The following is a 21,028-nucleotide window of genomic DNA, read 5'->3' on the forward strand; positions in this document are numbered from 1 at the left end:
CAAAATATAAAAACTACCGCTAACCTTAATCCAGCTTGTCAATTGCCAAAAAAAAAAACTACCTTAAAAAACAGAAAAGTTACAAAGCGCTGAAACTGGAGACTCCTTCAAACTTTAAATCAACGTCTCATTGGAGAAAGTGTTATATTCTATGTATTATTAGTTTTTTATTTACAACTAAGCTCTCAATCTGTGAAAACTACAAACATAACATATAAAATAAGAAATAAGTAAAATATAAAAAAAAAATATAGCCAGAACTATGGAAAATTCATCGTCCTCTATTTTCCTTTCCTCTTTCCTTCTCTGCTACAATTAATTTATTTATTTATTTATTTATTTTATCGTTTTATCCTCAGTTTGGCCTGTTATCAAGCAGTTGGTGAGGTATGTGCCCTGTTATGTCATCTGAAACCTGAAAGTTATTTAAGGAATCTTGGGTGCAGGAAAGATATCAGATGCAGATCTGGAGCTCATGTTAGAAATTGTGGGCTTCTGTGTGCATAACGATATGCCTTAATGGTTAAAAAGTTTAAAATAAAAAGTAAATACTTTTTGCCATTCTGAGGCAGATAACCATAGATCACAACCTTTTTTTTTGCTAACTCACACCTCTCCGTGACTGAGATAAACACAGCAGGGAAAATATATTACTCTTAGGACCTGTCTTGAATGACATCCATTATCAAATGTCTTATTTGGATTTTTTTTTTTAAACTCAATATCTTAAACACCATTTGCGGTCATCAAACGCTGACACACTGAGCCGACTCTCAAAACAACTGCTTGACAGACAAAACTTTCAGAGAGGTTGTCATTCTTGTGGGATTGGACTCCTGTTGACTCTGTAAAAACACTCACTACAACTGCGTTTCCAGAGATTAAGCCTGAATGGAGGAATTTCTTGTTTATGATTGAAGACAGTCTACAGCTGTGATGAAAAAAGGCATCCAAGATTAAGAGAATGTGTAAACTTCCTTCAGTCAAACCGTAGTACAATTCAGTTCAATTTTTTTTGTAGACTGCATTTAACAATGAACATTGTCGAAAAGCAGCTTTACAAGAATATAATTTTTTTAGTGAGCAGGTCAGACGTGAAGGTGATGGTGAAAAACTCCCTGAGTGGACATGAGGAAGAAACCATGAGAGGAAGCAGACCCTTAATAGAACATCATCCTCATCTGGTTGACACAGAAGAGTGGGATTCTGAATCATTTTCTTTTTATAACTGTATACTATAAACCAGGAGATTTTGAGCATCATATGATTGTGAGCATCAGTATAATTTCTGCACATAGTTTAGTACAGGGTGTGAAAAATTAAGTGAAGTCAAATAATGCAAAAGTTTTTATTTACTCTGTATATTTTCCACCATGATGACTAAGAGGAGCACGTTGTCTGTGACCCTATATAGGATATTCATTCATTCATTCATTCATTCATTCATTCATTCATTCATTCATTCATTCATTTTTACTGCTTATCTGAACTATTCTCTGGACACGGGGAGCCTGTGCCTATCTCAGGCATCATTGGGCATCAAGGCAGGATACACCCTGGACGGAGTGCCAACCCATCGCAGGGCACACACGCTCTCATTCACTCACACACTCATACACTACGGACTGTATAGGAAATGCATTTCTGAAAATAAATGGAACTTCATGAGAGAGAGAGAGAGAAAAGAGAGGCTGGTGAGGAAAGGACTCTTATGTTTAAATATAATAACATAATAAATGTACAATAAACAAATTTGTCTCACGGATGTTCCAGATCGACAAAAGTAACTATAAATGAATAAAATGTATGGCACGCATTTCAACATGGATTATTTTACTAAAACAGCACACTGCGAAGTGTTTATATGACCACATGTTCAGACAGCAGGCTTTACATAATAGGAGAGACACTAGAGAAATACCGTCATTGCAGGTGAGTGACTAATGATGACAGAATGGTGTTTCGTACAAAATCTGTCTAATGCAGTTTTAACGTAAATAATCATAGTCAAAGTTGTAGCCATGTAGCTGCAATGCAACAGTAGATGACAAACGAATAAACAAAATAATAAAACACATTTTAAAAAGAAAGCATCAGGTAAGAAAGTGTTCTGGAAAGCTCTCTCAAAAAAAAAAAAAAAAAAGGAAAAAGGAAAAAAAAAAGAAACCACAATATTGATTTGTCTTGTTGAACAGTCTGTTTGTTTAAGACCAGTGGTTTTCTTCCGATTATTAATGATTTATCATGAAATTTAAGAATACACCCTGGATGGGATGGCAATTCTTTCCAAGGCACCATAAACACTCACACACATCACTCTCTAACACATTCACACACAAGGCTCAATTTAGAGTCTCCAGTTCAACCACCTGCATTTTTTTGTGAGGCGTGAGAAAAAGTAGACAAGGAGAACATGAGAAACTCTACATAGACAGTAACCTGAGCTCAGAATACAACCAGGGACTCTGGAGCTATTAAGATGCAATGTTACATATAAATAAAAACTACTCAAAAATAAAATAAAAAATTGTAATTATAGCCTGATCATTATGGGGTGTGTTTTTCTTTTAAAGAAAAAAAATCTATCTGGATAATGCTAATTTGTATTTAATAGTCAGTTCTTCTTTAAATTTTCAATTGCATGTTTAATCTATTTTTGGTATCCTTTTGAAAGCTGATATGGGAAAAGGGAAAAATATGAATGTACTAAATATGAATAAATAGCTTATGTACTAATGTCTTAAATTGTAATGTTGTTGTAGTGATGATGATCATGCATGTCTTTTTTTGCCCCAAGATAATCCAGAGCTGCAGGTGATGGTTATATCACAGGGTTGCAGTGGAGAGGGTGGTGCTCTACTCTATAAAAACCTGTTTGCTGCACGTTAGAGCAGTCAGACACACTAACACGTACACACACCGACACCCACACACACACACACTCTCCTGGATGTGCGTTAAAACTCCATAACTAACGTGTCTCTGGAGCGCGCGCCACGTGAGACGCGCACGGTTTCACCTGTAATATGCGGAGCATCTGCATGACAATGTGGTTTCCTGGATGTCGGAGATTTAGATTTAGAAACATTCTGGGACTAATTTGAAAACCTTTGAAAACCTCTTAATCATCGAGCACGGTTTTTTTTTTTTTTTTTTTTTTTTTTTTTTTATTTTTTTTTTTATTTTTTTTTTTGAGAAAACCCTCGGGAATGGCCAAGACGTCGCTTCTGGATTTGGGCGTTTTGATTTTAATCGGATTAACAGCCGCACGTGCAAACGGTATTTTACATTTCTATTAAAGATGATCGTGATGATAAAGAGTGTCGTAAGATGTCGGAGATTGTTAAAGAAAGTCTTGTGGATTAATTATTGGAAACGTTTCTCGTGTGTTTTTTGAAGCTGTGAAGGCCTTGCCTTACACCGGGAATTGATTATTATTATTATTATTATTATTATTATTATTATTATTATTATTAGTAGTAGTAGTAGTAGTAGTAGTAGTATTAGTTCTTCTTCTTCTTCTTCTTCTTCTTCTTATTATTATTATTATTATTATTATTATTATTATTATTGTTATTATTATTACTGTTGTTGTTATTATATAACAACAACAATAATAAATAATAATAATGTTATTAGTAGTAGTAGTAGTAGTAGTAGTAGTAGTAGTATTACTAAAAATCGATTTATTGTTGCAAAATAAAATAATGCATTTGTATATAGAAGAAAACAAATCTTTTTTATTTTTTATTTTGGGTGTTTTTCCGATTTTCTTTTGGTGAAAGTGAGAGGAAACCGGACAACCCTGAGGAAGCCTCATGAACACAGACATAACATAAAATCTGTAATAACGCGGATGAAAACGTTTTGCTATATTCAGCAAACCTAAATATCGTGATACACAAGTGTTGTGTATCACGATATTACTTTGCATTTCACGATAACATTGCATCTTAAAATGTGTTTTATTAATAAATACATGGCTCAGTCCTGTACTTGTGATCGCTCAGTAAAACCCAAACAGCTTATATGTTATTTGTTGATTTATTGTTAGATGCGTTTTTATAATCACACAGAAACTCACCCCTTTTATGTCCTGAATATTTTCAGGCGTTTCACTGCACCGGCTTGTCGCGCGCGAGGACAACGCGTTTGAGCCCGAGCGAGTGAGCAGTCCATCGGCACCGACAGCACGAGCGCACGAATCCGCCGACGACCACGACGACGTCGTCACAGGATCGTCGTGCGACTCTCTTCCGCGGAACAGAGTCAGGCGGTGCACGTGCTATACGTACAAAGATAAAGAGTGCGTTTATTATTGCCACCTGGACGTCATCTGGGTGAACACGCCGGAGTGAGTGCGCGCTTCTCTTACCATTAACTTATAAGAAAGGTTTAAACCAACAAACAGACAAACAAACAGGCAGACAAACAAACAGGCAGACAAACAGGCAAACAAGCAATCAGACAGACAGGCAGACAGCTAGACAGTCAAACAAACAAACAAACAAACAGACAGACAGACAGACAGACAAACTGACAAATAAACAGACAGACAGACAAACAAAAACAAGCTAACTAACAAGCAAACAGACAGAAAGAGAGACAGACAGACAGACAGACAGACAGACAGACAGACAGACAGACAGACAAAACGTTAGCTTCAGGACAAAATGGACCAAAAGTTTAATAGTTAGATTTAATTTGTTTTATTGTTGATGAAGACGTATTCGGTATTTTTTTAAATGAGCACGTATATGTAAAAATATTGAGTAAACAAAGAAACAAGCATTCAAATTTCTATTAAAAAGATTATTGCTTAGTTTTCCCTAAACTAATAATTGGCTAAAAAATAAAAATAATTTCTATTTAAAAACAATTAAGTGACTAAAATCTTATCTTTTCTTCATAAACAAACAAACAAACAATAAATAAATACCCATATTTAGATATCATGTATTATTTGAGTAAATGAGTAAGTTTTACTTTCCTTACAAAGTGATAAAAAGGAAAAAAAAAAGCAGTTACAGGGAATGTGAAAAAAAGTAAAAAAAAGTTTTACTATTCCATAAAAACTAACATTCTTTAACTCAATGCCACATCTACATTTATGCTGTTTACAAAACAAACAAACAAAAAGGCTCACAACTATAAAGGTCTTAAGAAATGACTTTATTATCTGCATTAATACAGGATCCCTGAGTTATATCTCTGTTCTTTTCATGACACCATAATGACTTTTGGCTTCTGAACGTTTTACAAGATCTGTATTGAGAAGGTCTGGATTTGTTTCACGATAAAAATTTGAACATAATGTTGTGGTATATAAAGACTTATGAGTCTAATTCACATCCACTGCTAAATAATGAATCTGGGACGTCTTAACTAAGTAGTGAATCTTGTTTAAGGTTTAAGATTAAAGTTAAGCTAAAGTTTAAGGTTTTCACGTGTGTTACAGGAGAAACCTGAAACCATCCTGAACAGAATTCAGTCGACTTTTCAGTTGAAAATTTTACAAATCAAAATTCACTGTATCCAAATCAAATTGAGTTCAGTTTTACCCAAAATTAGCTCTATCAAGCAACAGGTTTCCTGTTTTACTTATAAGGCACATATAATGTTCAGAGTTTTTCAGTTTTGATAAGAAACATTACTAAGTATAAAAGCTTTTGAGAAGATAGTAGCTTATATACTGTAAGCTTCTTCAGAGGATTTACAAAGCAAGCTAATTGTATTTACACTCTCTTAAAGTACAGTAAATACACTTACCAGAGACGCCATCTACTAGCTAAAAGCTCAGCTTTTTTTTTATTTGTATTGCCTATATAGACATTTAGTGATGTTTTACAATGATAGAGTTATACGTTTTCCTTCCCTTTTTTTTTTTTTTTTTTTTACTTCAAACTGTAAATGAAGAAAAAAGAACTGGTGGCACACTGAAGAAAACCTGGTCCACTACCAAAATAGGATTTGTTGTTTTGTGATGTCATATGTAATTTGCATAAAATAAATGTTTGACTGTTTGAAAAAAGTTAATTGTAAAGGATCAAATGTAAAAATAGTAGGTTTACTGTATTGTGATTGACGATTCTTTCTTCCTCTGTGTCTGTTGACAGGCGCATTGTGCCATATGGCATGTCGAGTTACAGAGGATCTCAGCGTGCCCGGCGCTCTGCAACAGAAGGTGGAAAGATGCAGCGATGTGTGTGCGCTCTGCAAAGCGATTCACATTGCAACAGCTTCTGTGGAAAAAGGTAATCATTTATAGTTATTCAACAAATCACAGAGCTGCTGAATTACCTGTCATTTCACCTGCACCACTTAGAGAAGTACAGATGAAAATAACAGGCTTACACGATTGTGCTTGATAGTTTCAATAAAAAGTGTGATTTTTGTTGTTTAATTCTTTACAGAAAATAAGTAGAAAAATTGCAACATGGGCTAACTTGCTGTGCCAAAATTGGAGGAGTAAAAGAAAATTTAGGACATGGTGTTATTGTAAAATAATGGTTTCGGGGTAGTAACAGTAACTCCATTGTTGATTGTTTTAGTATAATGCTGCACCAAGTGTTTTATTCTTCGTATAGGTAAACAACATGTGAATTATAAGGATTTTTTAAAATTTATTTTAATCCATTATTAACTAGTTACGGTTAATGTTGTGGCACGTACATGAAATGTGTTAGGTTTGGACACTAAACAGAAGAGCTTTAGCATTTACAGAAAAACGTTCTCACTCTGTGATGATTTTCAATTTTGCTGCACCTTTGAGCAATAATTAAAAAGAAAAAAAAAGACTTCTTTCACCAGCTGATGGTTTGATTGTTATGTTTGTCTTTGTCTCGTCCTATAAGGGGGCAGTTACCCTGACCATCTGTTGCTGGACAGCCAAGCCATGCTAGAAACCTCCTTCCCATGCATTCTTCTGTCCTAACACCTGGACTTACCTTAGAGAAAAGCAGCTTATCTGTCTGAAGAGGAGGAGGATTTCCATTATCCAGAGAAGAGACATGGACAGGAAAGAAGAAGAACACAATGGAGGGTTGTGGAATGCTTAAGCAACTAACGAGCCTGTAGAATAAGATTGGAGTGCGATTCACACAGCGGATAATTAACACAACAAACTGGCTTCATGCTAACTCATCATGTTACAGCTCGTCTTTTGCACCCAACACCCGAGGCCGACTCTTTCCACTGACTATTGGCTCTGCTTCGTCTGTATTAATCAAAGACACGCAGAGCAACAATCAAGACTAACCCACTATAACAATTTCCGATTTAACTGATTTCCGAATTACAGATGATCAGATTCGGTGGCTGTACACTGTAGATACTAAGGCGACGATCTGTTTTCTTATTTTGCAGCCAACAATACTGTGTGGAAATGCTTCTCATTAGATGGCACTTAAATAAAGACTCGTTAAAGGAGGGAAAAAATGAGAACTATACAGAAAGCAAGACGTTTTCATCTGCTAATATACTAGTAATTAAAATGATCTGTTTTATAATATAAACTTATTATAAACTATATTTTTACTTGTGTAACTTTGGGCATTGCATCACATAAAAAAATTTCAGCATACAAATTCTAACAATTTATTTTGCCGTATTGTGTGATATAATTGACATGATCCCCCTTTTTATGACAATTGGTGATTATTGTAATGATTGTGATTATTGGTGGTCTTTATCTGGTGTCCAGATAAAACTCTGTGTGTGTGTGTGTGTGTGTGTGTGTGTGTGTGTGTGTGTGTGTGTGTGTGTGTGTGTGTGTGTGTGTGTGTGTGTGTTCATTTATTAACCATACGATTCCTCCATTTATAACTACGTTCTGGAATGTCTGTGAAAGTTATTTCCTGTACTCATTTTATAGCAGCTATAAATAGTTGTTCCTTCACTAGCCATTCTGGACAACCGGACAGTTGTAGATTTGGAAGAAAAAAAATTACCTGGTCTTTTTCCAGTGTCATGCATCATTTATGCAGATTTGTTGTGTCTATGCTCATGTTAGTCTCAGTTTCTTGTTTTTGTCTGACAGGGGTGCAACCTGATGTATACTTCTGCTGTTGTAGCTCATACAACAGAGAACAGCTGTTGTAGCTCATAGAATCTGAGATGCTTTTCCTGAGATGCTTTTCTGTTCACTACAGTTGTAAAGAGTACTTATTTAAGCTACTATAGACTTTCTGTCAGTTATGATCAGTCTGGTCATTCCCCTCTGATCTCCCTCATCAGATCCTCAGCAAATCCTGGGCGCTTTTTGCTTTTTGCACCATTCTGTGTAAACTTGAGACTGTTTCATGGTAGTAAATCAGCAGTTTATGAAATACTCAAACTACCCCATCTGATATCAACAATCATGCCACGGCACTTTGCATGAACATTAACACGAAGCTCTTCACCTGTACCTGCATGGGTTTTTGCTATACAGCATCAGCTATACTTTTTGGCTGATGAACTGGCATGAAGGTCCAGGTGTTCCTAATAAAGTGGCTTGTGTGAGAATGTACAGATTCCATAGATTTTCCCAGACAATGGTTCTTCAAGCATTCTCAGCTTCCTAAAAGAATTGTAATAGGAGCTCTATCTGCCAAGGAGTTAAGTATCATGACCATATATGGACATAATACAACAGCACTGTTAGTTCTTTGCTTCTGATTGGCCAGAAGATGTTGTGAGGGGACGACTGTTTATATTTCTGTTGAATAAAGAAAATGTTATCTAATATTTCTTATTATATGTTTACTAGATGTATTTATTCATTCAGAGAATCAAATCGAGAATCAAAAATATCTGAAAACAGGTTTAATCATATTATATTTGCTTAAACAACATTTTATTGTTATTTTAATTAATTATTTAATTCACAGATGTCCCCCAACATTAAATGAAACTCAATACAGATAAAAAGTGACATCATTCTATAATAAGTAAGAATGGTTAAATAGTAGCTGATTTTCCACTTATCTGTGTGTATTACACTACATTTCATCTCAAGCAATAATAAACCGTTAGTACACGACAGGCTGTTGTTCAGATTGTTGCTTTTTTGGGAGCAAATTTGTTCGAAAATATTTGACCAAATAGAATCTGAAATGTCTGCTAAATGAAATATCTTCTTGAACTGTCATAGAAAATTCAATAGCACTCTTGCCTGTGTGATCCGGTACAATTTAATTGCGTAATTATATATATTGCGTATATTATTTAAAATGACACAAAAATACCTGAGCATAAGAATAGTGTTGTGTTACCCCATGTATATAATTTAACATTACCAGAAGGGAACTGAACAGGAAGTATTCTTGGCAATCAGTCATGTTTGCACAGGAGGTGTGTTTTACATGCTTTCTTCCATGAGAACTGGACACCACTGTAGCGTAATTCTGAATTCTAGCGCTTGCTGGTTTTGGCTCTTGAGTGCATTTTATCTGTAGTACACAATGATACTGCTCTAATGGGTAAAACAGAGGCCCTGTATTTGTTTTGGTAGAAAACATAGTATTAATCTGGGTGCAGTTATACACACCTTCAGCAGCTAACACTCTGACAGTTTGAATCGCTTCAATTGTCTCTCTAAGCCAGATAAATAGAAGATAAAGATCAGTGTTTCAGGGAGTTTTAGCCTCCTGTCTTTTCTGCTTTTCTGTGCTTTCACACAAGGGGGATGAATGAATCTGGAAGTAACCCTCTAAATTGACAATTAAGGCTCAGGATTGATTTTATCATTTCACTGAGTGTAGATGTGTCTACTGATGTCTCTGAAAACATTTTATGGTTGGAAATGTGTGGTGGTAAGAGTTTCTACAAGCTTCACCATAAACCCAAAAGGCAGAAATTACAGTATCTAATCTTCAATGACTTAACTAAAAGGAATGAATCATGACTGTATATCCATCTATCCAACCATACACCAGTGTTAAATTACCATGGTGAAAGCTTAACTCACAAAAAAACTTAGAAAATCAATATAAGAATTTTTAAAAGTAAATTACAATCTTCTTCTTCATCTTATCACGGTGCCCATCACTGGCCATTTATCATCTTGTTAATGAAGCATAAACAGTATTATAACAACTTGTAATATAAGCAACAGTTTGTTAAAGCTGTAAAGCAATGACTAAAACTAGCATCTTTAAATAATTTGTTATTTTTCATGCAAGAATATGGTGATTAAGAACTACAATATCTTAGCATGTTAAAACTTAATTCTGAATTCTGGCAACCTGTGTGAAAATCTGGGGTTTGACTGATTATACGTTAAGTATACTTTAAAAACTCAACTTTTGGAGATATTTTTATTTGGATTACTTTCTCACCCTGGCTTGGTATTTTACTGAAATGTACACAGAGATAAAAAAAAAAAAAAACCCAATAAGTATGTGGAGCAAGCTAATTATTTAGTTTTCCAATAGGCATGTCATAGCAAAATGGACATACGTATGTCTAGAAATCGGTGTATAAACCAATGAATTATTTTATCTCCATAAGTCTTTTTTAAAATGAGTCAGGACTTTGTTGGCTTTCATTGTGAGACATGTGTTTTTGTTTTTTGGAACTTTTCTATAAAGTTATTGCCCCTAGTAGGCTAAATAGAAACAGAAATACTGATGAAACACTACAAATTCACTGATCAACGTGGACACAAGAAAAACAGGAGCAAACTCCATGGTTTTGGCCTCTGGGGAAAAAGGTTAAAGAATTCAGTGCACTTACACACTCTGTACAGATGACTTTTACCTCAGGTTTTGAGATTAATGTACAATTCATTTTCAGTAATGTTGTTTTTTTCATAAGGAGATTAGCTTATAAATGTAGACGTACACATGGAATGTGTAAAGATATACATATATTATTAAAATAAATATAATTTCTGCCATTTTTTTTACCTTTTAGACCGAAACAAAAAAAAAAATCACCTCAGGTAGTAGCCATGCTTTCTGTAGTTTTTTTTTGTTATTTACATAAAATTCCTTTTTAAACTTATTTTTAAAAATACATACACAGTGTTACAGTACATGCCAAAACATCTGAGATTGCTGGCTTATATAACATGAGCGCTGAAGTTGTGAATACCGTAAGAATCCAGTGAGAGTTATTCACATTACAGATGATCTGTGAAGAAACGAGTTTGTACTGTTTGTACTGAAGAACCTCAAGCTCATCATTCAGCAGCTGTGATGGTGCAGATGTTTGCCAAGCATTTTTTCCTCCGTCAGCCTGATGATACTCACAATGGGACAAAACAACATTTTATTTTCCTTCTCAGGGAAAAATGCTAATTCAGTTAATAATACCCAAAGATTTACATCATATTCTGTTCTTAAAACTTGAATTTTATTTCAATTACAAAGCTTTTGGGTTTTATATTTATATAAAAATGTGTCAGATTTCTGACAGTGACAGAATTCTGTTGATTTTATCATGTGGTAAAACCATAATGACATAAATTTTATCTGACAGAGTTTTGGCTTAGACATCATTTCTCATCGCTATCCCACAGATCTTCATTATATGTTTTTAACATTTACAGATCAGTCATATGCAGCTTTATGGGCACTGTCATACAATTTCTGTGGTTTTGACAACCATTCATTGAAATCAGATGAAATAAAACAGGTCCTCGCTGAAAGCATTTCTATATTGAGTCAAGAATATGTTTGGCTTCTATGCTTAAAAATCAGCAATATCAATAAAGACAACCACAAAACTTTGATGCATTTCCAGGATGAAAATCCGATTAAAAAATACTGTAGTCCCTAAAACCGAGCCAATCAAATTGAACAGACCTGATTGACCTGATCTGATAGACCTGATCTGAATACAAAGTTTCATAAAGGTCAATGAAAAGAAATTCTTAAGCGAACAGGTATTATTCTAACATCATTATCCTACTGATTTTTACCACTTTCTCTTTAATGTGTAGAGATTTTATTGAAAAACTCCACACTATTATAAAATGCAATTATAAAATGCATTGATCAAATTTCTCCTAAACAAACTGGAAATGCATAGTATTAGTTTTCAATACATAAACTTCTCACATTCCTCTAAACCCAGATCTGCTCCAGATCCATGTCCTTGAGCCATTTGTTCCCATGTCATACAGTATTAAACCTGATATATATCACCCGCCTGCTCCTTTTCAGCGCTGTTAGTTACAAATACAACACATCAGGAACGAATCAGGAAAAATCCAACAGCTGAAGGCCTTCAGGTGTGCCTGTAGCTTGTAAGTGTTTCCTAACAGCAAATAAACAGAAGATAAAGAGTTTCCTGAGTCATCAGCTGGATATGACAACCCTTCAGGGTCATAAAAAAGAGACTGTTTTTATGTAGGCAGCACTGAAAAAGGACCAACCTAGAACTCAAGATGTTGCATCAGAGACTAACAGGAAAAGCACAATTCCTGTGTCACTTTCTGTGAGCCGGACTGTGAAAGTGCGCTAATCGTTTGTTGCCTTGAGGTGTGCTGTTCAAGTAAGAGATAACATGATCAGGAAATCTGTTCTAATTGCTAATTGTAGGTCAACAAATGAAAATATGGCAGACGATTTCACACGTATTTCACACACACACACACACACACTCACACACACACACACACACACACACACACACACACACACACACACACACACACACACACACACACACACACACACACACACACACTAGTAGTAGTAGTAGTAGTAGTAGAAATAGGAGGAAACCGGGAAACCCTGAAGAAACACAAACACAGACAGAATGTGAACACAAACAGTCCCCCAAGCTGAACCATGGCATATGGTTTATTTTGTACTAAGGAGCAACCAACTTCTAAAAAACTGTAATAACACCAAAAAAAAAAAACTTTGCTATGTTGATTAGTGTGGCTGCTGGCAGACATTTCCTCACCTTAACACCTCAATCTATGCAATATAAAAATTCCAAGGGACTTATTTTGACGTTCAAACCAGAATTGCATTTTTCTCCTGTTTTTGCCGGTTGATTGTGGTCATGGAAGCCGAACCATGTCAAAGAATGTTATGAAACATCAAAACTGGCGATTATGCAACTGCAAATGTCTTATTTATCTGAAGGAGACATAATTTGGTAAAAAATGGTGTGATATTTATGCCTCAGGTAGTAAAGGGTAAAGGAAAGGGCTTGTCGTTTCAGAAAGCAGGCACTTACATGTATTTCATTACTTGTGTTTGTGCTTGGAATGTTGGCAGTGATGTTAATCAAGTTTGGTGTTGTGTTCACACCCAAGGCATAGACAGCAGTGTCATGAGTGCAACAGTATAATATCACAAGAGGGATAATAGTCAAACAGCTTAACGGTTCCCCAAAAGTAACTTTTCCAGACTTGTTCTTCTTGCCTTTAAACAGACCGGATAATGGTTTGATTTGAGGCCGCTTTATTTAGTATGTTTGCTTAAGTCATTACCTTTTCAAATATTCTGAGGCTGTTTGATTAACCAGCGGAATTGTTTGTTCAAGTAAAAGTGCAACTGCTCACCCAATACAGTATTGAAAAAGATAATAAGAAAGGAAACCAAGATCAAGTGTGTCAGCATTTTTTCCACCTTTTAATGTGTTAAAACAACTAACAACAAAAGAATTTCTTAAAAATTAATTGTATCCTGGACTACCGTGAAGACCATCATCAACACGTGGAGAAAATGGGGACCTACAGTACAGAGACATTCCCAAGAACGAAGATCGAAGAAAATTTATTAGGGGCCGCCAAGAGACCTACTGCAACATTAAAGGATTTGTAGAAATATTAGAAAAGTACAGATCTCTCCCTGCATGTGGCACTTCCTTTATGTGTAACTCTCAGCATGTAAGACTCCTAATGTCTTCACATGTCTGGGCTATGGGGTAGGGAGGCTAGACTTACTCATAGAGGGAAAAATTTAAGAAAGCATACTTACCCAAGCCTAACATTGTCACAGCAAGGCAAAGGCGAGTGAGGATCCAAATGCAGTAACGAGATTTAATAACCAAAAACAAAAAAACAGGTACACAGACAGGCAGGAAAACAAGACCGAACACAGAGCTGACAGGAAACAGGAACATTGAAGGGAACAGACAACATACTACACCAAATAACGACTAACACCAGGGAAGTGGACAAACAGAGTAGATATAGTGAACAAGAACCAATCACAAGGCGGAGACGATCAAAGACTAGGACAAAACACCTGGGGAAGAGATTGAGTGCAATTAATGTCCATGGTAACAAATAAGTTGTCGGGGCCAACAATTAACAGCAGGGAATGACAGCAGACAGAAACAAAGGAAAACACAGACAGACTCATTACAAACATAAACCAAAACTCACTCACTCACTCACTCACTCACTCTCACTCATTTACTACCACTTATCCGAACTACCTTGGGTCACAGGGAGCCTGTGCCTATCTCAGGTGTCATCGGGCATCAAGGCAGGATACACCCTGGACGGAGTGCCAACCCATCACAGGGCACACACACACTCTCATTCACTCACACACTACGGACAATGTTCCAGAGATGCCAATCAACCTACCATGCATGTCTTTGGACCGGGGGAAGAAACCGGAGTACCCGGAGGAAACCCCCGAGGCACGGGGAGAACATGTAGCAAAAGATGTCATGTTCTGGTGACACAGAGGAAAACCTAAAATAAATTTAAACCAAACAGATTATCACCCACAGTGAAGCATGGTGGTGGCAGCATCATGTTATGCTTCTGCTTATCTGCAGCTGGGACTAGCGCTCTAGTCTAGTCAAGATAGAGGGAATTACGAATAGCTCCGTATACCAATCTATTTTAACCTGAGGGCCTCTGTCAGACAGGTCCACTATTCTCAAAGAAAACAAAGGAAAAACAGCAGCGTTTTGGAATGGCCCTGAGAGACAAGACATAAGTCCCATCCAAAACACTGAAACCATGTGAAATGACTTGAAAAGGGCTTCACCCCATAGATCCTCTTGCACTTTGATAGATCTGGAGCAAGGAAGTGGAATAAAATGTAATGTTCAAAAAAGTTGGTACACTTTTACTCCTGTATTTCAAATGAAAGCTGCGTTAATAAAGTATTAGTTAAGCGGTGTGTGTGTGTGTGTGTGTGTGTGTGTGTGTGTGTGTGTGTGTGTGTGTGTGTGTGTGTGTGTGTGTGCGTGCGTTTGGGCACAGTTACATGCTGCTTTCTAAAAGGGTGTGTACACTTATGCAACCAGGTTATTGTAAGTTTTTTTTCCTCCTAAAACGTTTTTATTTGTTTTTGACCTGAATTTTGTCAGTTGCTATATGACATTAAAGGTAAAATTATCTACAAAATTTCGTAGATTTTCACTCAGAGCAATCAAAGTACAATTGAATAGTTAATCATGTTTTCGTAGATTAGAAGTAAAAAAAAAAGTGGAGAGTAATTATGGAATTATGAAGCTTATTTTTTCCATTGAATACATTCATCTACTTCATTTAATCCTCTACAAATACACACAGTACCTCTTTTCCACTCTATTCTAGGTATCTATAAAAGTATCAACAAAAGGATCAGGAGCCAAGTTTTTTTTTACTCTTCTGCCTTCAGCAAATTTCTGTAATGACATTTACGTGCCATCTCGAGCGTGCAGTCACTTTTTATTTTTTGCAATTCCTGAAAATAAGATGTTAGAATGAGACGCCAATGTGTCAGGACGGCTTGTAAACGTTTGGCACAGAACCGACACCTGCATCTCTCAACTATCATTAAAAAGCAACCGCTGCTTACGTGGCAAAGGTTGTTATTTGGGGTTGTTTTTGCTATTGGATGAGCAACTTAATTTAATCTGTAATGCTCTTAAACATCCTAAACTTAGAGCAGAAAATGGCAGAGGGATCAATATGGTAACTTGGAAAAAGTATCACAATTGTATTGTTTAAAAATCATCCATTACATTATGATGTTATGAAGCTTCCATGGGAAATAGTAGACAGGCTTATTTCTCATAAGGTCCAAAGTGTTAAAGTTTTGTGGTTGGTTATTCGTGCCAGATCAAATTGGAAAAACACAGCTAACACAGTCTGGAGACTTCAGGAAGACTTCTGAACTTGAATAAACTTTCTGTAGGATTTATTTTTTTACTGTTTTATATTAGAAAAATGTCATAATATCTCAGGAAATATTTCAGGGATGATTATCTGATTGTCAGCTGTTTAAATAGGACACAGATTTAGAGCGCATATGAGCTCATGTGAGACCTGGCAGGAAAACATCCATCCATCCATCCATCCATCCATCCATCCATCCATCCATCCATCCATTTTCTGTACCAATTACACTATCCTACACAAGGTCAGGGGGAACCTGCAGCATGTCCCACAGGACACAGGGCACAAGGTGGGGAATGTCTATGGTCTGTGGGAGAAAAGTGGAGTACACTGATGATACCCTTGAAGCATGGGGAGAACATGCTTCAAGCAACGTATAATGCAATCCAGAAAATCCCACATAGACCCTTTTTAAGGTGCATATAATTCAATTTTTTTTCAAGTCAATTTATTTGTGTAGCACTTTTGACAGTTTACATTGTCTCATGACAGCTTTACAGAACCCAGAAAAATAATACAAATTTAAAAGTTTAAAAGTAAGTTACTATTTATCTCTAATATCTTTCCCTAATGAACAAGCCTGAGGTGATGGTGGTGAGGGAAAACTCCCTGAGATGGTATGAGGAAGGAACCTTGAGTGGAACCAGACTCAGAAGTGAACCTCATCCTCATTTGGTTGACACTGGACAGGAAATAATGTCAATGTAAATAATGTCCTTTCTGCAACAGTTTGTAGCCGAGTGGAATTCTAGTAACCAAGAGCTTCTGAGGAACTAACAGGTCAGAGTCATTTCTGAGTTCATTACAGACTTAACACTAATTCGTTCCTGCCGAAGTCTTCAAATGTTCAATGATGAAGATCCGAGCACAAAACTGACTGCCAAAAAGGCAGTCCAGGTGGTTCTATCCACAGCAGTCCAATGGGTCATGGGCTGTCCATGTAGATCTATCTCCAGCAGAGTTCACCATCTAGTGATGAGACTTCAACCAGGGGTTGAACTCAACATAAACAGTGGTGCAAATCAAAATGGAACAAGAAACAGGAGTGAGTTATTAGTGTGCAAGGTGACAAGGACACATGCAGGGGATGATGGACCATAACTGTTTATTAGCTTATTGAAATATGTCTAACAGCATTTTTTTATGCATCTGTAAGATAAAGTCCATAGTAAATATGAAACCACTAGTTGGGTAATAATCAGAACTGTCATACTGTCATCAGTCTGGAAATATGTTAAAAAAGTCTGACCTATGTATGCTTATGTAACAATGTGCAAATAAAGTTTAAAAGTTATGGATATAAATACATAAATAATTGAATGAATGTAATGTGATGGAGTTATACATAAATAGTGCACTGTGCTATGAAAATCTATTGGGCGATTTGGCAGTCATGATTATTCCATATAAATATGAAATAAATATTTCTGACTTTTTTTTTTTACGTTTATAAATAATTTATAATATTTCACACAGTTTTAATGACTCAGTTGAAGCAAATTTGCCTGCAGTATCAAAATTTTGGCTTGTGACTTGTGAATTATGGATTTAACTGTGTTGCAGTTAATCCATGAAAAAAGGATGTTCAGCCTACTTTTTCATGCACAAATTATGCATGTTAACAGAATGAATGCGTCCCACTAAAGGCTAGGAGACAGTAGGTGTGAAACAAAAAATAAAAAACATACAACCGCCTACCACAACACTAAGACTTGCAGGCTTTGTGCCAGGTGAGATGTTTAGCCAATTTTCAGGCTTGTAGAAGAGAAGAAGGGAAAAGTAAGACAAAGCCAGCCAAACAGCTTCAATGTTGTTATTGATGTTGTACCTGAGAGTCACACGAGAAGATTTAATACCGAGCTGCAGGTATGATGAGCTGCAGGTATTCCTCATGAGATTCCTCATGTCCTCAATTAGCGATTAGTCCTTCATGGTTGAATCGGTACCTGAGTAAACTATTATTATACAAATAACCATTGACTATGAATTTGAAATCTGGAAATCAGGAATGTTTCAGTTTCCAAACCGAGGTCCAGATAAATCCCAAATAACTCGTTTTTTCATCATATGATTCTTTTACACATGCAGGTGAGTGCATGCGTTTTTCACGTGACTCAACTTTAAATTATCGTCTAGTTTAGTTTATTTTCAAATCATTCATTTATTTCCATTTATTTCATTTGATTCATTTATTTTTACAAGACTTATTTTGCAGAGTAATACATTTTGACATATTTTCAAATCATTATTTTCTACTTTCTATTTTCTTCAAATTACTATTCATTTGTTTTTTTATGTGATTCTTTTCACAAGATAAATTTAATTTTCAGGTTTATTGCTAGGAACTGTAGGGCCTACGTGTACAGGAATTTGTCTTGATACAAGATTTTTATTTATTATAATTTATTTCCAGATGTTATTTTAAACTTACTGATTTGTTTAAGATTAAGGATTTTCATTTGATTCTATTCATACGATTCATATGATTTTTATGTGATTTATTTTCCAGATTCATTTCTTTTCACTAGATATTTCCAAATGATTTATTCATTTCTTGCATATGAATGTTTTCCATATGTGATTTGTATACTTCATTTTTTTCACACAGTCATATATTTATTCATGCTTTATTAATTTTCACATGGTTTCATAGGTGATTTTCAAGTTTATTTCATTTTTTGAAATAAAAAAACAAATTTCTGATTTTAAATGATTGCTTTGATGGTAGTTGAATGCAATGTAACTTCATAATAAAGTTAAAGAAGACGTACACATTAAGAGCTGATGTTAAATCCTTCGTTCCAAATTCCCTGCACCCATCAAGGTCCATTATGTGATGGAAATATAAGATTTTCATAACGAATTGTAATTTCTTGTATTATTCGGTAACATTCACATAAAAAAAAACAAAATGTGATCTTAAATACTCATTAAAATCATTAAAGCTGGGATATTCTCCATCTCTGACTCCACATTTCTTTCCACAGTGAATTTATCCGGCCCTCGTCTAACGAGAGCTTCAGGTCTGAATGGAACTACACGTGTGGCCATGAGAGAAATTTTAAAAGAGATGTCAGAGAGTATAGAATTGCAGAAAATTGTTCTTCACGGTCAAGTCGAGATATATGGGAGAAGGATGTATATTTTTTTATGTTGCAACAGAGAAAAGAGAGGCTCTGGTACTAATGATGGTTGTTCTGGAAATGCTTGACAACTCTGAAATCAGACTGTCAGGAGATCTTTTTTAATGCAAAAAACATGGTTTTCTTTTTCCTGACCACAGACCATACTGCTATGTGACACTAAGGAAACATCCATTAAATTGTCAACAAACTGATTCAGTGGTGTGTAAGTGTGTGTGTGTGTGTGTGTGTGTGTGTGTGTGTGTGTGTGTGTGTGTGTGTGTGTGTGTGTGTGTGTGTGTGTGTGTGTGTGTGTGGGGGGCTGGGGGGGGGGGGGGTGGACACAATACTGGATTTCATTTAAGTAAGAGGTAAATCACATGGTGTGTGGGGGGGGGGGGGGAGATCGGTGTTCTGTTACAGGAAATGAATCACTTCAGGATAGTGTGATGAAGTTACTATTACCACCCTGAGGATTATTATGTTCTGTGGTAATTGAAATATTTTATGTGTCTTATATCCTGGCGCATTGCTGTGATTTAATGGCATATAAATACATTTATACATATACAAGTTGTAGAACAGCCTGTAAATGTTAAAGCAGACGGTGGTGGAAAACCTAATGTTGCGGCTTTATCTCTTCTATACAACTAGATAAACTTGTCCTTACAGAAAGCTTCAGCTGAGTCGAGACGTTACTAGAGAAACGCAAACGTAACTGAACGAGCGCCAGGATAGGAAATTAATCAACACCCTTTTGAACAATCAGTAAAACTGATCTTAAAACTGTCCATGTTTTATGACAAATTATAAATTAATGGTGAGTTTATTATCTGTTTGTTATCCCTGTTTTGTCTGTGCATGCAATTCCACACAGAAAGCACCCAAGGCTATGGGAATCGTCCGAGTAGAAATTCCTGGTGGTGGTTGTGCAGACGTGCTGCTTGTCCGAGTGTCAGAGTTCAACTAAATGCTGCCATGACTGATCGTGTATCAGTCTGTGAGAAAGCTTGAGCCTAAAGATTTGTTCAGTGATAGTCGTTCTTTTAGTATAAGAGAAAATAAATGCAGATGTACTTTCGCTGTCAAGTGATCGAAGCCAGATCTTCAACAGCATGAATAGCCTGATTGGAATTCAAGACACTTAAGCACCTGCTCTGTAGAGAGTGCTGGAGACGGGTCAGCACCAGAACAGCTCCTACGTCTCGTCCCGGTCCAACATTCTCATCATGTCAAGATGCACATCATGTACAGTATATTGTCATCTCTACACTTGAAAACTTTTTAAACATGTTTTTCTAATTTGAAACTGGAAATCATTGCATATAGGTTATATAAATCCTTAAGTCCTTAAAGAAAAAGTACACTTTTTTGAAATAACACGTATTAAGCCTTAACGAGTGTACGTTTAGCTTTGTAGTTTGGATCGAGTAAAGAAATTGTTAAGCCAATCTGTGTGTGCGTGTGCGTGTGCGTGTGCGCGCGCGTGTGTGTGTGTGTGTGTGTGTGTGTGAGAGAGACATTTTTATAAATTATGTCTCAATCAAGACTTACAGATCCAAACACGTCCTTTTCCTCACAGATTCCTCAGCTAGTCACAAATAAAATGATGCCTCTGGGCTTCTTGGAATAATATTTTCCGCAATTTGTTTTATTGACGAGTTTTGTCATGGAGCATATTTTGTAAACTACATGGACAAAAGAACGTAAACACCAGACCATCACACCTCACCTCACACGTGTGTGTGTTTGTTTAGCACACCAAAGCCATTCATTTGGATTTGCTTCTATAACAGGCTCCGCTCTTCTGAAATGGCTTTGAACCTGGAATTGAAAT

The 21,028-nt window shown here is 36.0% G+C and overlaps 1 protein-coding gene and 1 long non-coding RNA gene across 2 annotated transcripts; one reads left to right on the plus strand and one right to left on the minus strand.

The window, feature by feature from the left end:
* The first annotated feature begins 2,884 nt into the window (after nucleotides 1–2,884).
* On the plus strand, nucleotides 2,885–7,936 carry LOC113647838 (endothelin-3). The gene is made up of 4 exons (XM_027154802.2): nucleotides 2,885–3,279; nucleotides 4,111–4,354; nucleotides 6,117–6,254; nucleotides 6,855–7,936. Exons 1-4 carry the CDS (start codon nucleotides 3,210–3,212, stop codon nucleotides 6,868–6,870), a joined length of 468 nt encoding a protein of 155 aa, XP_027010603.2. The 5' UTR covers nucleotides 2,885–3,209; the 3' UTR covers nucleotides 6,871–7,936.
* A 3,359-nt stretch (nucleotides 7,937–11,295) lies between these two features.
* On the minus strand, nucleotides 11,296–14,071 carry LOC113647875. The gene is made up of 3 exons (XR_003441761.2): nucleotides 13,923–14,071; nucleotides 12,362–12,472; nucleotides 11,296–12,243 (listed from the first exon to the last, which is right to left on the minus strand). It is a non-coding gene; the product is annotated as an uncharacterized LOC113647875 (long non-coding RNA).
* Between the last annotated feature and the right edge of the window lie 6,957 nt (nucleotides 14,072–21,028).

Source organism: Tachysurus fulvidraco, chromosome 2 (assembly GCF_022655615.1).
Source record: "Tachysurus fulvidraco isolate hzauxx_2018 chromosome 2, HZAU_PFXX_2.0, whole genome shotgun sequence".
In the NCBI taxonomy this organism is placed as follows: Eukaryota; Metazoa; Chordata; class Actinopteri; order Siluriformes; family Bagridae; genus Tachysurus; species Tachysurus fulvidraco.